This window comes from Myotis daubentonii, chromosome 4 (genome assembly GCF_963259705.1).
Source record: "Myotis daubentonii chromosome 4, mMyoDau2.1, whole genome shotgun sequence".
In the NCBI taxonomy this organism is placed as follows: domain Eukaryota; kingdom Metazoa; phylum Chordata; class Mammalia; order Chiroptera; family Vespertilionidae; genus Myotis; species Myotis daubentonii.
The window spans coordinates 15176831-15191153 of NC_081843.1; the positions used below are offsets into that span (position 1 = coordinate 15176831).

At 51.7% G+C, this 14323-nt stretch overlaps 1 protein-coding gene across 6 annotated transcripts; it reads left to right on the forward strand.

Moving 5' to 3' along the window:
* Positions 1 to 907: 907 nt before the first annotated feature.
* On the forward strand, positions 908 to 14156 carry FLYWCH2 (FLYWCH family member 2). Of its 6 annotated transcripts, XM_059692876.1 has the most exons (5): positions 1681 to 2059; positions 10497 to 10595; positions 11302 to 11742; positions 12870 to 12915; positions 13869 to 14156. In XM_059692876.1, the coding sequence occupies exons 3-4, from the start codon at positions 11406 to 11408 to the stop codon at positions 12902 to 12904; spliced, it is 372 nt and encodes a 123-aa protein (XP_059548859.1). In that variant the 5' UTR covers positions 1681 to 2059; positions 10497 to 10595; positions 11302 to 11405; the 3' UTR covers positions 12905 to 12915; positions 13869 to 14156. The 6 variants fall into 6 exon arrangements, with proteins under 6 accessions (XP_059548857.1, XP_059548858.1, XP_059548859.1 ...); XM_059692871.1 differs by lacking the exon at positions 12870 to 12915 and having other exon boundaries at positions 1686 to 2059; XM_059692873.1 differs by lacking the exons at positions 1681 to 2059; positions 12870 to 12915 and adding an exon at positions 3397 to 3414.
* Positions 14157 to 14323: the final 167 nt, after the last annotated feature.

Here is a 14323-nt window from a genome sequence, read left to right on the forward strand (position 1 = left end):
CGTACTTCCTTTGGCAACATATTTTAAAAGCCTTTAAAATAGTCACCTTCTTTGACCTCTTTTCAGAATTTAAAGAAAGCGATATCAGAAATATATATACAAAAATGCTTATAAGGTGCCTGGTGGTGTGGCTCAGTGGTTGAGCTTGGACCTATGAACCAGGAGGTCATGGCTTGATTCCTGCCCAGGGCACGTGCCCGGGTTGTTGGCTTGATCCCCAGTGTGGGGCACACAGGAGGCAGTGATTAATCATTGATGTTTCTCTCTCTCCCTTTGCCTCCCTCTCTGAAATCAATAAAAAAAATTTTTTTAAGTGCTTATCCTATATAATAAAAGGCTAATATACAAATTGTCCCCTCGACCAGGAGTTCAACCAGGGGTGGGCCCGGCCAGCCAACCTCCTGTGTGTCCCCCCATCCTCACCCCCACCAGACCCCACCCATACACGAATTCGTGCACTGGGCCTCCAGTAAAGTAATAAAATTAGAAACAACCAGTAGTCAGTGGATGATTAGTAATGATAAATAAATCCATGAAGGCCTTTGAATGACACTGGAGAATGTCCAGGAAATTATCGTGGCCCCAGAAGAAAGGACTTAGGGACAATGGAAGCCTTGCAGGCTGAACCTGGGGTGGGAAGGAGTAATCAGCAGAGGCAGGGCCCGGAAGAAACAGGGAACCTCTCTGGAAGTGGGTGCGGGCTCTGTTGATATTTGGAAGAGAAAGATCCGGATTGGAAATCGGGAGAACATGGGAGAACTGGAGGGTGCAGAGGAGACCGTGGGAAGAGCCGGAAGCCCAGAGGCAGGCCCCAAGGGGGCAGGACCTGCACGGGTCTGCAGCCTGGGGGCGCTGCCAGCAACCGCTCTGGAGAGACTGGAGGGAGGCGGAGGAAAGGGGTGTCAATGTGTGGCAGCGTCTTCCCGCCGAGGACTTGCAGCCAGAAGACCCAGGGCTCCGCCGGGCGAAGGGGAGCGGATGGAAGGAGGGATTCGCGAGCTGGAGAAGGTCACAGTGAGCCGAGGGCCGAGGACCGAGGACTCCGTGCGGGAGGGAAGGCGGGCAGTCCGCGCGGCGCAGGGGCTTAGCGCCTGGGCGGTGAGTGTGTAGGTGAGCGTTGGCTCAGACGACGCTGAGACCGCTCCGCCCGCCACCGCCACCTGCCGAGTGTCCAAGACAGCAGCGCGAGGCCCCGCAGCTTCCTGCACCCGGGCAGTCCCGGTCCCCACCGCCCCGGGTGGTTTGGATGATGACAAGTGTGCAGTGGCTGTGCGAGGGGCGACTGCCGGGCCGATGGGTGAGGTCGGGACCTATGGGCGACGGCAGGACCTATGGGTGAGGCCGGGACCTATGGGCGACGGCAGGACCGATGGGTGATGGCTAGACCAATGGACAAGGGCTGGGCGGATGGTGAACGCTGGGCCGATGGGTGAGGGCCGTACCTATTGGTTAGTGCTGGGCAGGTGGGCAAAGGAGTGACCAGTGGTGTGGGAGAGACCAACCTGCGAGGGCTTGACCTCTGAGCGGGGCCGGACCGTGGGGCGAGGGCGAGGGCGAGGGCGGGACCCTCCCGAGGATGCTGCGCGGTCCCGGACGCTCGCTAAGCGCAGCCGGTGGCTCAATGAGCGGAAAGGGAGGCCTGCCCTCCGCGCGCTCGGGAAGAGACTGGAGTAACGAGGTCTTTAAAAAGTGCCCCCGCCTCCTCCGCAGGGACCCGGTGCCGCGCCCTGGGGGCGGCCGGGGGGCTCTGAAACCCACCGCCCGGCGCTGCGAGCGGGAGTCTACGCGGACCCCAGCCCGGGCCTCGCGCCCCGACGCCCCGCCCCGCGCGCCGATTGGTCCGGGAGCGCGAGTCCGGCGTCGCGCGGGGAAGACCCGGGAAAGCGGAGTTTCCCCGAGGAATGGGCCGCGGCGCCACTGCGCATGCCTGTGCCGTGACCCCGGCTTGAGGTGACGGCCGCTGCCGAGGCGGGGGCGCCAGCTCGGAGGCGGAGGGACTCGCTGCGCTCAGACCCCGGAGAGGGAGGGTCCCGCTGCGCACACAGCCCGGCCGGCGCCGGTAAGGACGGGCCCCGGAGGGTCGGGGAGGGTCCCGGGTCCCAGGGCGCGGACGCCCCCCCCCCCCGCGGGGGTCTCTCTGAGTTCCTAGAGCAGCTGATCCTGGGGGTCCCCCCGGCTCTGCATCCCAGCGCTCAGGCCACCTCCTGTCCTTCATCCGCGATTCACCCCCTTTTCCTCGCTCCTCCCCCCACCCGCCGACCCGGGACTGAGCCCGGATAGACACCCTAAGTCCGGGAGCCCCACGTCAGCCTGCTCGCCTTGACCCCACCCAGTGCTGCTTCCCTCCCCGCACCCGTCCTCACCCCGTCCCCCCGTGTGGCTCTGGCAGTCCCGCAGGGATGGCGGAGTCGGAAGGGTGCGATCCTGGGAGGGGGACACTCAGAGGCTCGGTCAGGAGGCGATGGACACGATTGGGGAGGATGGGCGCGGGGGCCATTGGGGCGCAGCACAGACAGGTCTGATGACAAATGACAATGGGGAAGGGGAATGAAAGTAACTGATATTTCGAGCCATGGTGATGAGGGAAAGGAGGGGCTATGACGTGAAATTCCCACTTTGGGGAAGCTCTTCCCTGCAAACTACGGAGTAGCAGTTCTTGGACCATCTTGGGGTCATTGCTGCTTTGAAAACCTCCCTGTAAGGATATGTACCAGCTAAGCTGGCCCGTCATCCCACCAGTGAGCCAGGCACAGCCCTCCATGAAGCGCCTAGGACGGTGATTATGGGAGGTGGGGGCAGCTGTCAGTTTCACTGGGAACTTTTTTTTTTTTAATATATATTTTATTGATTTTTTACAGAGAGGAAGGGAGAGAGATAGAGAGTTAGAAACATCGATGAGAGAGAAACATTGATCAGCTGCCTCCTGCACATCTTCCACTGGGGATGTGCCCGCAACCCAGGTACAATGCCCTTGACCGGAATCGAACCTGGGACCTTTCAGTCCGCAGGCCGACGCTCTATCCACTGAGCCAAACCAGTTTCAGCCACTGGGAACTTTTTATAATACAACCACTACACTCTTCCCCTACTTTTAAAAAATATATTTCTTTATTGATTTCAGAGAGGAAGGAAGAGGGAGAGAGAGATAGAAACATCAACGATGAGAGAGAATCATTGATTGGCTGCCTCCTGCACACCCGGACTGGGGATCGAGCCAGCAAGCCTGGCACGGAATCGAACCTGGGCCCTTCAGTCCACAGGCGGACGCTCTATCCACTGAGCCAAACTGTCTAGGGCATCCCTATCTATTTTTAAGAAGCTCTGCTAAATTCACCACTGTTCCCATTACACAGGTGTGACCAGCTCGGAGAGGTGTTGGTGGACATTGATAGTAAATCTTTCATATACATGAAGGTGATTCAGCTGACCCATCATCAGCCACCAGGCAGGGCTCCCATTTTTCAGAATCTCACCAGTAAGGGATTGGACCTCCCACTAGTTTCCTATTGTTTCAGTAACAAATTAGCACAGATTTAGTGGCTGAAAACAACACAGCGTTGTAACAGTCTTACAGTGCTGGAGTTCAGAAGTCTGATACAGGTCTCAGTGGTTTCAAATCAAGGCGTGTGCAGGGCTGTATTCCTTCCGGAAGACTCTAGAGGAGACCATCTATTTCTTTGCCTTTTCCAGTTTCTAGAGGCCTCCAGCATTCCTTGGCCCATGGCCCCCTCCCTCCATCTTCACAGCCAGCAATGGCGAATTCCTCTGACCCTGTTTCCATCAGCACATCTTTCTCTGACTCTCTTTTGCTTCCCTCTTTGGCTTTTTAGGATCCTTGTGATTGGCCCCACCTGGATAACCCAAGCTCATCTGCTTTAGTAACCTTAATTCCATCTGAAAACTTAATTCTTCTTTGCCATGTAAGGTAACACATTCACAGGTTCCAGGGGTTGGGACTGGACATTGTTGGAGGCCATTGGACATTGTTGGGGGCCATTACACTGCCTCCCAAAGACCTGGTGATATCTCAGAGGCTCCTGCCAGTGCTTAACATTGTGTGAACTGGGCCTTACAATGGGTCATCTTTACACTTCTGGGGTTGCTTTGTGCAGACCAACAGCATGACAGCTGGTTGGGATCAGTGGGTGACTGCAGGCCACAGCAATCTAAAACGACCGGATTACACAATTAAAGGAAGGGTGTAAACCGAGTCCAGTAAGGTAACTGTTAAGCTTTTTAATTCATTTCTGCTTCCCTTTTTAAAATTCTATTTATTTATTGAACTTTTTCTGAGTAAAAATTTAATTTTCAAAATATACACATTTGGCTTAAAGTAGCTGCCTCTCAGTCCTTCCCTTTACACCTAGAAAATAAATTTCTAGAAGGGTGGGGATGAGTCCAGAAGAGAGACTGATGTGCATCCCAGTGGTGTTAAGCAGTATCTCATTGTGGCTTTGTTCTGCATTTCCCATTTGACTAATGATGTGGAACATTTCATGTGCTTATTAGCCATTTGTATATCTTCTTTGCAGAAAGGCCAATTCAGAGCCTTTGCCCATTATTAAAGTGGGCTGCCTTTTTATTTCAGAGTTAGAGTTCTTTATAAATTCCAGATACAAGACCCTTATCAAATATGTAATTTGAAAATTTTTTCTCCCATTCTATTCGGAGGTTCACAACCTCTGTGGTCCGTAGGAGACACTATGAGGAGGGCCCAGGGAAGAATTTACCATTTTCAGTGGAAAACAAGTGGCGGTTACTAGTCATGATGACTTTATACTTTGGATCAGGATTTGCTGCACCTTTTTTTATAGTAAGACACCAACTGCTTAAAAAATAAGGATGTTTAATCCAAGATACAGATATAAAGAGGAGCATTTTAAGAGATGCAGTCTCTTTGAAAAATGGATCAAAATGTTGAACTCAACATACCAGATGTGTTTGTAAATAAACGTATGGCATGAAAAAATAATAATAATAATAATTTATTGATTCCCCCCGCCCTGGCCGGTGTTGATCAGTGGTTAGAATGTTGACCTGCAGATCCAAGGGTCATGGGTTCCATTCCCAGTCAAGGGTGCATACCTGGGTTGCAGATTTGATCCATCCCCAGCCCTGGTTGGGGCACATGTGGGAGGCAACCAGTTAATGTGTCTTTCACATTGGTCTCATTCTCTCTCCCCCTCTTTTCCTCTCCCATCCCCCTCCTTCCCTTCCATTCTCTAAAAATCAATGGAAAAAATATCATCAGGTGAGGATTCACCAAAAAAATTTTTTAATAAAAATAAAATAGTTTATGCCCTGGCCGTTTTGGCTCAGTGGATAGAGCGTCGGCCTGCAGACTGAAGGGTCCCAGGTTCAATTCTGGTCAAGGGCATGTACCTTGGTTGCGGGCATAGCCCCAGTGGGAGGTGTGCAGGAGGCAGCTGATCAATGTTTCTCTCTCATCGATGTTTCTAACTCTCTATCCCTCTCCCTTCCTCTCTGTAAAAAATCAATAAAATATATTTTAAAAAAATAAAATAAAATAGTTTATTGGTTTTTAGAGAGAGAGGAAGGGAGAGGGAGAGAGAGAGAAACATCCATGTGAGAGCACAAGAATCACCTGCCTCCTGCACAACCCCTGAGACTGCGGCATGTGCCCTTGACTGGGAATCTCCTGGTGCACAGGAAACGCCCAAGCAACCGCACCACACTCTTTTAACTTTCTTGACAGTATCCTTCACAAAAGTTTTAAATTTTCTTCAATTTATCTGTTTTTTCTTTGGTTGCCTGTACTTTTAGGTGTCATATTGGAAAAAGCTGCCAATCCAAGTTCATGAAGACTTACTGTTATCTTTTTTAAAAAGAGTTTTATAACTAGCTTTTATGATCTATTTAGAGTTAATTTTTGTATATGGTGTAAGGAGGGGGTTCATCTTCATTCCTTTGTATTGGATATCTAATTGTCCCACCATTCAACATTTGTGAAAAGTCTATTCTTTCCCCCATATCAAGGGTCAGATTTAACCTTCACCTCCTAAAGGGGAAGTGTTTTTGGAATTCTTCATAAGGATTTGTCCCTTCTCCCCCATTTATATCAGTGTGGACTTATAGATATCTATTTTATTCTTTGAGTTATATCCTGAGGACTTACTCTAAAGTCCTGCATGCAGTTTCCTCTGTAACTGGCATTTTTCACTTTAAGCCACAGGTGCTCAGGGCAGACCAGCCAGGCCTGGGTTCAAATTTTGGCTCCTGGTAGCTCTGCTGTCTGGAGCCACTTACTTAAGTCCTGGAGTCTCAGTCTTCCCAGGGCAGGGGGGATGATGGTGACATTTAGAAGGAAGATTGTTCAGAGACATGGGCTGATGTCGTAGGATTTTTGTTCCTGGCTCAGATCTCAACTTGAGAACCAACCACATGGCTCTGGGCAGGTCACTTTAATGTTGGACATGGACAGGCGTGCTGGAGGGGCAGGGTGTGTGTGCGCTCTCTCTCTCTCTCTCTCTCTCTCTCTCTCTCTCGTTTAATTTTATTCATTTTAAATTCTAGTTGTTTATATTAATCTTTATTTTCTTATATGACATTATGTGGCATAGGAATGGAGAAGACCTTTTTTTCTAAAGTAGTAGACTAAAAGGAAAATTACCATCTCAGTAAATGTATCTTATGTTTTAAATGTTAAATATTTTCCCTTGTAAAATTAGTTCATGCACGTTACAATTTGGGGGAAATTATAAAAAAATAGAAAACGAGCAAAAATGAAATCCCTCATTCCCACCACTGCTAACATTTTAATGAATACTTCTTAGTTAGCTTTAGTGCATTTTAGTATAATTCTTTGAAAACAGACTAGAAAGCACCTGCTTCTTAAGTTAAGAATGGGTCAAATAAAATTAGTAAGTACATAAGAAATATAACTGGAATGGAGAATAAATAAAAGACAATTGGATTGAGAGAGAAAGACACAGGACAGGGATTAAAGTTCTTGGTCTTGCCCTAGCCAGCATGGCTCAGTGGATAGAGCGTCAGCCTGCGGACTGAAGGGTCCCAGGTTCGATTCTGGCCAAGGGCACATGCCTGGGTTGCGGGCTCGATCCCCAGTGGGGGGCAATTGCCGCAGGAGGCAGCCGATCAATGATTCTCTCTCATCATTGATGTTTCTATCTCTCTCTCCTTCTCCCTTTCTCTCTGAAATCAATAAAGAAATATATTAAAAAAAAAAAAAGTTCTTGGTCTTTTTTTTTTTTTTAATGCACAGTTGTTTAGCCTAGAAAAGATTATCTTTGCTAAATGTATTTACTGGACTTTCTAACAACACTTTTTTGTAAACCAAATATAAACACTTTATTTTTATTTATAGTTAGATACCTTTTTTAAAAGTATATTTTATTGATTTTAGAGAGGAAGGGAGAGAGATATAGAAACATCCTATCTAATAAAAGAGAAAAATGGTAATTGGCGTACGACAATACCCTTTTCATTGGCTAATCAGGGCTATATGCAAATTAACTGCCAACTATGATTGGCAGTTAACTGCCAACTATGATTGGCAGTTAACTGCCAACTAAGATTGGCAGTTAACTGCCAACAAGATGGCGGTTAATTTGCATATGTAGGCACAATGCAGGGAGGTGAAAGGGAAAGCAGGAAGAAGCCCCCTGCCACTGACAGTGATCGGAAACCCAGGGGGGAGCTAAGAGCGGGGGGCAGGGCAGAAGTGGCCCTGGGGCCGCCTTTGCCCTGCCCCCCAGCCATGATTGGAGAATCAGGCGCCTTTGCCGCCCTGGCCAGTGATAGCAGGAAGTAGGGGTGGAGCCAGCGATGGGAGCTGGGCACGGTCGAAGCTGGCAGTCCCAGGAGCTAGGGGTCCCTTGCCTGGGCCTAAAGCGGAGCCCACGATCGCGGGGCCACTGCAGCTGTGGGTCCCCGCTGCCCGGGCCGGACGCCTCAGCCAGAGGTTTCCTGCAGGGGCAGGGGCGGAGCCCGCGTGATCGCGGCACCCCCCGCTGCCACTGCAGGTCCCCGCTGCCTGGGCCGGACGCCTAGGCCAAAGGCGTTAGGCCTGGGCAGGGGCGGAGCCTGCAACCGCGGGGAGCTGGGGGTCCCCTGCCCAGGCCTGACACCTCTGCCGGAGGCCTCAGGCATGGTCAAGGGGCCAATCCTGTGATTGGTGATCAGAGGGTGATGAGGGTCAACTCCTCTGGCCGAGGCATCAGGCCTGGGCGGGGGGCAGAGCCGGGGATTGGGGGGATATGATGGTCCCCTTGCCCAGGCCTGAAGCCTGGGTCAGAGGAATCAGGCTTGGGCGGGGGGTGGAGCAAGCGATCAGAGGGAGATGGGGGTCCCCTGCCCAGGCATGATTCCTGGGCCAGAGGCCTCAGGTCTGAGCGGGGGCCAGAGCCAGTGATCAGGGGGAAATGGGGGTCCCCTGTCCAAGCCTGACACCTCTGGCGGTGGCGTCAGGCCTGGGCAAGGGGCCAATCCTGCGATTGGAGGGTGATGGGGGTCAATGCCTGAGGGCTCCCAGTATGTGAGAGGGGGCAGGCTGGGCTGAGGGACACTCCCCTCCCCACACACACCCAGTGCACAAATTTCGTGCACCGGGCCCCTAGTCAATGATAAGAAAGAATCATTGATTGGCTGCCTCCTGCACACCCCCTACTGGGGATCAAGGCCGCAACCCAGGCATGTGCCCTTGGCCGGAATCGAACCTGGGACCCTTCAGTTTGCAGGCTGATGCTCTATCCATTGAGCCAAACCAGGTAGGGCACAAATATAAACACTTTAAAGCCTTCTTATTTCCTTTTTTACCCCTTGTGTCCTCTTTTTTTCATCTTGGAAAAATGGCTCATTTTAAGGAGCAACATCACTATCTTGTGGCTTTAAAGTTTAAATTGAATTTTCTACAATTACAGGGTAAGTTAAATTGTGTTCTGGCCCTTTCTAGGGGTCTCTAGACAGGTGGTTTCTACCCTGATAAATGGAAAGAAAACAGGAAATAGGATTATTTGAAAGCTTTGCTTGTAGCTCTGAAGAAAGATGTATGTAGAAAACAATGCAGAAATGAAAGTTTGTGATAGGAGGTGGGGATTATGCAGATTTACTATTACTGTTTAATGAATTCAATATTACTTTTTCAATTAAATATTTAAAACTTTCAAAATAACCTCAATATAACCTCTCAATTAAATATTTAAAACTTTCAAAATAACCTCAATATAACCTATCTCATTGCTTTCCTTTGGTTAGAAAACTAAATCCGGATAAATTAAGAGTGGTGTCAGCTGAGTAGAGGAGCTGTTTATTGTGCAGGAATATGTTTTCAAATTGGTAGATCTTGGATGAAGGTGGTTTCTACAAGCATTTTTCATATTTTTAAAATTTGGATGATGCCCTAAAATTTGGATGATGAAAAAAAAAATCCATATAAGCGTAGTCTGGCTCCCCTGGGTGACAGGCAGAGCTTTTGGAACTGTGGTGGCATTTGTGTGAAGATCCAGCTGGTTTGAGGGCTCCTAACTGAGTAAATAGCCCCTAGTGCAGTGGTTCTCAACCTTCTGGCCCTTTAAATACAGTTCCTCATGTTGTGACCCAACCATAACATTATTTTCGTTGCTACTTCATAACTGTAATGTTGCTACTGTTATGAATCGTAATGTAAATATCTGATATGCAGGATGGTCTTAGGCGACCCCTGTGAAAGGGCTGTTCGACCCAAAGGGGTCGCGACCCACAGGTTGAGAACTGCTGTCCTAGTGTCATGTGCAGGCCCTGCGCACTCCTGCCTTCCGGGACATGCTCTCGGTTTGAACGTGCATGGAAGTTTGGGGTCAAGATATAGAGATACGCCGAAACCTGTTTGGCTCAGTGGATAGAGCGTCGGCTTGCGGACTGAGGGGTCCCAGGTTCGATTCCGGTCAAGGGCATGTACCTGGGTTGCGGGCACATCCCCAGTGGGAGATGTGCAGGAGGCAGCTGATCGATGTTTCTCTCTCATCGATGTTTCTAGCTCTCTATCTCTCTCCCTTCCTCTCTGTGAAAAATCAATAAAATATATTTTAAAAAAAAGATATAGAGATACCACACGCTATGATTTATTAGGCACTTACCTTGTTCTGTGTTGCTATGGACTGAATTGTGCCTGCCCCCAGACCCATGTGTTGAAGCTCTAACCCTCAGGACCTCAGAATGTGGCTGTGTTAGAGAAAGGGCCTTTAGGATATAGACACACACAGGGAAGACCATGTGAGGACACAGGAAACGGAAACAGTGAGAACCGAGGGTGCAAGTAGGCCTGTGTGGGCTTTGCCGCAGCCTGGTCCTGGGCAGGGCAGGCAAGAGTCTCCCCAGGCTGCAGCGTTATTTCTGGGCTAACACGGTAAACTGGGAAGACCTGCCATCCGCTCACCGCCTACTTGCCCCCAAACAAAAAAGGCCACCCCATGCTTATGCCCCAGGGCCATGGTCTTCAGACCAGCTCGGCCCGTAATCTGTCCTTTCTGCTTCTCCAGGCCAGAAGCCAGGGAGCCCTCAGTGACCACAGATTCTCTGGACAGCTTCACAGCCCCGTCCCCGCCCAGCTGAGGCAGTGGAGCACCAGCTCAAGCACAAGATCGCTGCCTTCATGGACTATGAAAGCACCCCTGGCACCTCCTGAGCTCTGGGTGGCCCCAGGCCTCCCGCCTGGGGTGAGGGCCAGATCTAGTTGTGAGTCCAGAGAGTCACACTCAGGGTGAGAGGGCACTGGCGATTCTGGGAAGATCCGTGACCTGAGCTCATGTCCCCAGTGCTTGTCTCTGATGCTTGGTGCTCAGTGACTGTTATCCTGGACAAGGCACGCCAGGCGCTGTGTGGGGTGGGCTCCAGCTCGGCCTCAGCTGGCCTCCCAGCTCTGCCGCTTCATGGCTGTGCTGGTCGCCCTGGGAGGCTCAGTGTCCTCATCTGTAACCTGGGTCAGTGAGAATGGCAGACTTTCATAACATGGGGCTGGCAGGTTAAATGGAAAACCCATGAGACACTTCGCTTCAGGCTCAGCACCCACGCACCTGGATTTGTAGTAACTCAGTTATCAGTATCTTTATCCCCAGCAGCCTCCCCCCCCCTCCCAGAGCCCCCAAGGGCAGGGCTTAATTGTAAAAGCACATTTACACGTGGGGAAGTGAGGTTTGGATGGAGGAGGTGACATGCTCACTGCGGTGAACAGAGGAGCTGGCCAAGCAGAAGACCGGCCAGGCTTCTCCAGCTCTGTTCACACTGCGCCCCAGATCCATTCTCCTGGAGCCCAGGCTTCACTGATGGGGGTTTGCTTTCTCCCTTAGGACAGAGCCCCTGGACTGCCAGGTTGCTTGCCAGGAATCAGGAGGAGAAATCCGTGTCCTGGAGCTTGAGTGCGGCCTGGGGGACAGGCCGTCGGTCCCACAATGCCCCTGCCTGAGCCCAGCGAGCAGGAGGGCGAGAGTGTGACGGCTGGCCAGGAGCCGTCCCCACAGGCCCCTGAGCCGGGCACAGATGTCGTCCCTTCAGCTCCCAGGAAGCCCAATCCCAGGAAGTTCTCCAAACTGGTCCTGCTGACAGCGTCCAAAGACAGTGACAAAGTGGCCGCTGCCAAGCGCAAGGGAGTGCACTGCATCATGTCCCTGGGGGTGCCCGGCCCCACCACCCTGGCCAAGGCCCTCCTCAAGATCCATCCCGAGGCCCAGCGTGCCATCGAGGCAGCCCCCCCGGAGCCTGAGCAGAAACGCAGGAAGCTGGACACAGGTGAGGCCCTCGTCCCAGCGAGCCAAACTGAGCAAGACGTCCCTGGGGCTGCAAGTCCCCTGACACCCGCACAGCCGAGGGGTGCTGGCTCTAGAAAGAGCATGCCCGTGCTGTGAGCGTGTCTGCATGGATTCTCTCTCTCCACGTTACATATGAGTGTAAATCTCTGCGTGTCTGTAGCCTCGATGCATGTGTGTCTAGGGTTCTGTGTCTACATGTGGATTTGCCTGGAAAGGTATGTCTGTGTGTGTGTCCACGTCCCTGGGCCTATTTCTGTCCATGTCTGCTCTTTTTTTTTTTTTTTTTTAAATCCTCACCCTTTCCACTGATTTTTAGAGAATAGAAGGGAGGGAGGAGGGAGGGAGGGAGGAAGAGAAAGAGAGAGAAACATTGATGTAAGAGAGATACATTGATTGGTTGCCTCCTGCACACACCCTGACCCGGACTAGGGATCAAGCCTGCAACCGAAGTATGTGTACTTGACAGGGGATCGAACCCACAGCCCTTCGGTCTGAGTGCTGATGATCTAACCCAGCCATGGGCAAACTACGGCCCGCGGGCCGGATCCGGCCCGTTTGAAATGAATAAAACTATTGAAAAAAAAGACCGTACCCTTTTATGTAATGATGTTTACTTTGAATTTATATTAGTTCACACAAACACTCCATCCATGCTTTTGTTCCGGCCCTCCAGTCCAGTTTAAGAACCCATTGTGGCCCTCGAGTCAAAAAGTTTGCCCACCCCTGATCTAACCACTGAGCAACTGGCGAGGGCTGTCCATTGCCTGCTCTTGTGTATTTCTGTATTTATGTGTTCGGGGGGTCTGTGTGTGCATATTTCTGTGCCAAAGTCTATTTGGAGCCCCAGGCTTGGTGCAGGTGACAGTGGAACCTGGAAACCTGAGGGATGCCTGGGGGAGGGGATGCCTAGTAGCTGGGAAGGAGATGAGCTGAGGTTTCTTCCCAACCAGAAACAGGGTCTGCTGAGCCCTGAGAAAATAGAGAAAATAAAGCCACAGCAGTTGGCCCTACTTGCTGCCTATGAACAGGGGCCTCCTTGGAGTCAGGGCACTCGGCTTGGTAGCCAGTCCCGGGAAAGGGAAACCAAAGCTTCATGGCTTCCACCAGGTAGCTGGGCAGGACAAGGGACCCCTCCGCACTGATGGAAACAGTGGTGAGTGCTCTGAAGTCAGGGGTGGGGGGCCCCTACTACTTCCCCAAGGTTGAGACACTAAGGCTCCTGAGACGGGACACCCCAGCTACAGGCCTGAGGAACCCCTCACCCTCCATCCCTTGTTGGATAGGAGCTGTAATCAGGGAGTTGGGGACCCCATCTCCCCAGAACCTGCAGTGTGCCCAGTGTACCCTGTGAGCGCTTCCACCAGCCAGTTCTGGCTCAGGGCCTCCATGTGTATACCTGCTTCCTCCTGCCAGCCCAGGGGGTGGAGGGTGCTGTCCTGTGACCTGTTGGGAAGCAGGATTCAGAGAGGCCAAGTTATTACCCTGAGGCCACAGCTGGTCCCTGCAGAGGGTGAGGGGGGACATCTGGCTCAGAGACTGTCTTCCCGCTCAACTCAGTGGGTTGGGTCAGCTCCATGGCCTTTTCCACCCTCTCTGAGACCTCAGCTTGGGCATCTGCCCAGGTTCTTGGGCCAGATAGGCTCTACCCCCATACACGCTATTGTGAGGATTCGAACAAAAGCCAGCCTTCCTCAGGTGGAGAGATGGAGGGCAGAGCCAGGCTGTCTCTCTGCCCCACAGGCTCCCTTAGGCAGGTACTCCAGCAGTCACCAACCCCCTCAGCTGCCATCCCACCTTCACACACACACACACACACACACACACACACACACACACACACCCTTGCTCCATCCCTGGCCAGGGGCACTGGGACAGCAGCAGCTTCCTAGTCCTCAGCCCAGATTTGGCCCAAAGTTTCCTGGAAATGACTGTAGCAGCCTCTGTGGCCTTTGGGAGCGTATCTCTGGAGTTGGCAATCTTCGAAGTCAGTCAGTGGTGCCCAGGTCATCCCCTGGTGGGCTGAGAGCTCAGGGATTCGGGCCTGTGCCACACCCTCACCCCTCCCTTTTCCTCTGAACCCTCCTGACCCACCCCATTCTCTTCCAGAAGGAAAAGAAGACGGAAGGTTGGCAGAGGGGCCAGCTCCCAGTCCCACAGTGGGCGGGGAGGAGTCCTCTGTGGGGCCCAGCGAGGCTCCGTAACCCTGACGACTGCAGGCACGGCGTCCTTGATGGCTCAGTGAACTTGGCTGTGACTTCTTCTGCCTGGGGCCCAGTCCCCAATGATTTTCACTCACAACATTGTGTAATGTTTTTCAGCTCAAGCTCAAGTTACTTTTGTAAGCAGAACAAAAGATTAAAATAAAATAAAATAAATGCTAAATCCTATCATGAACAGGTTGTAAAAATTCCAGGATTCTGGGTCCTTTGAGGCCCAACTCCAACCCCACCAGCCCTCACATGGTCCTTCCCCAGGCTGCCTGGACTGGGCTCTATTTCAGATTCAGGAGGGCTCTCGAGGGCCTCCATCCCCCAGAACCTCACACCCCGAGGGCTCCTTCG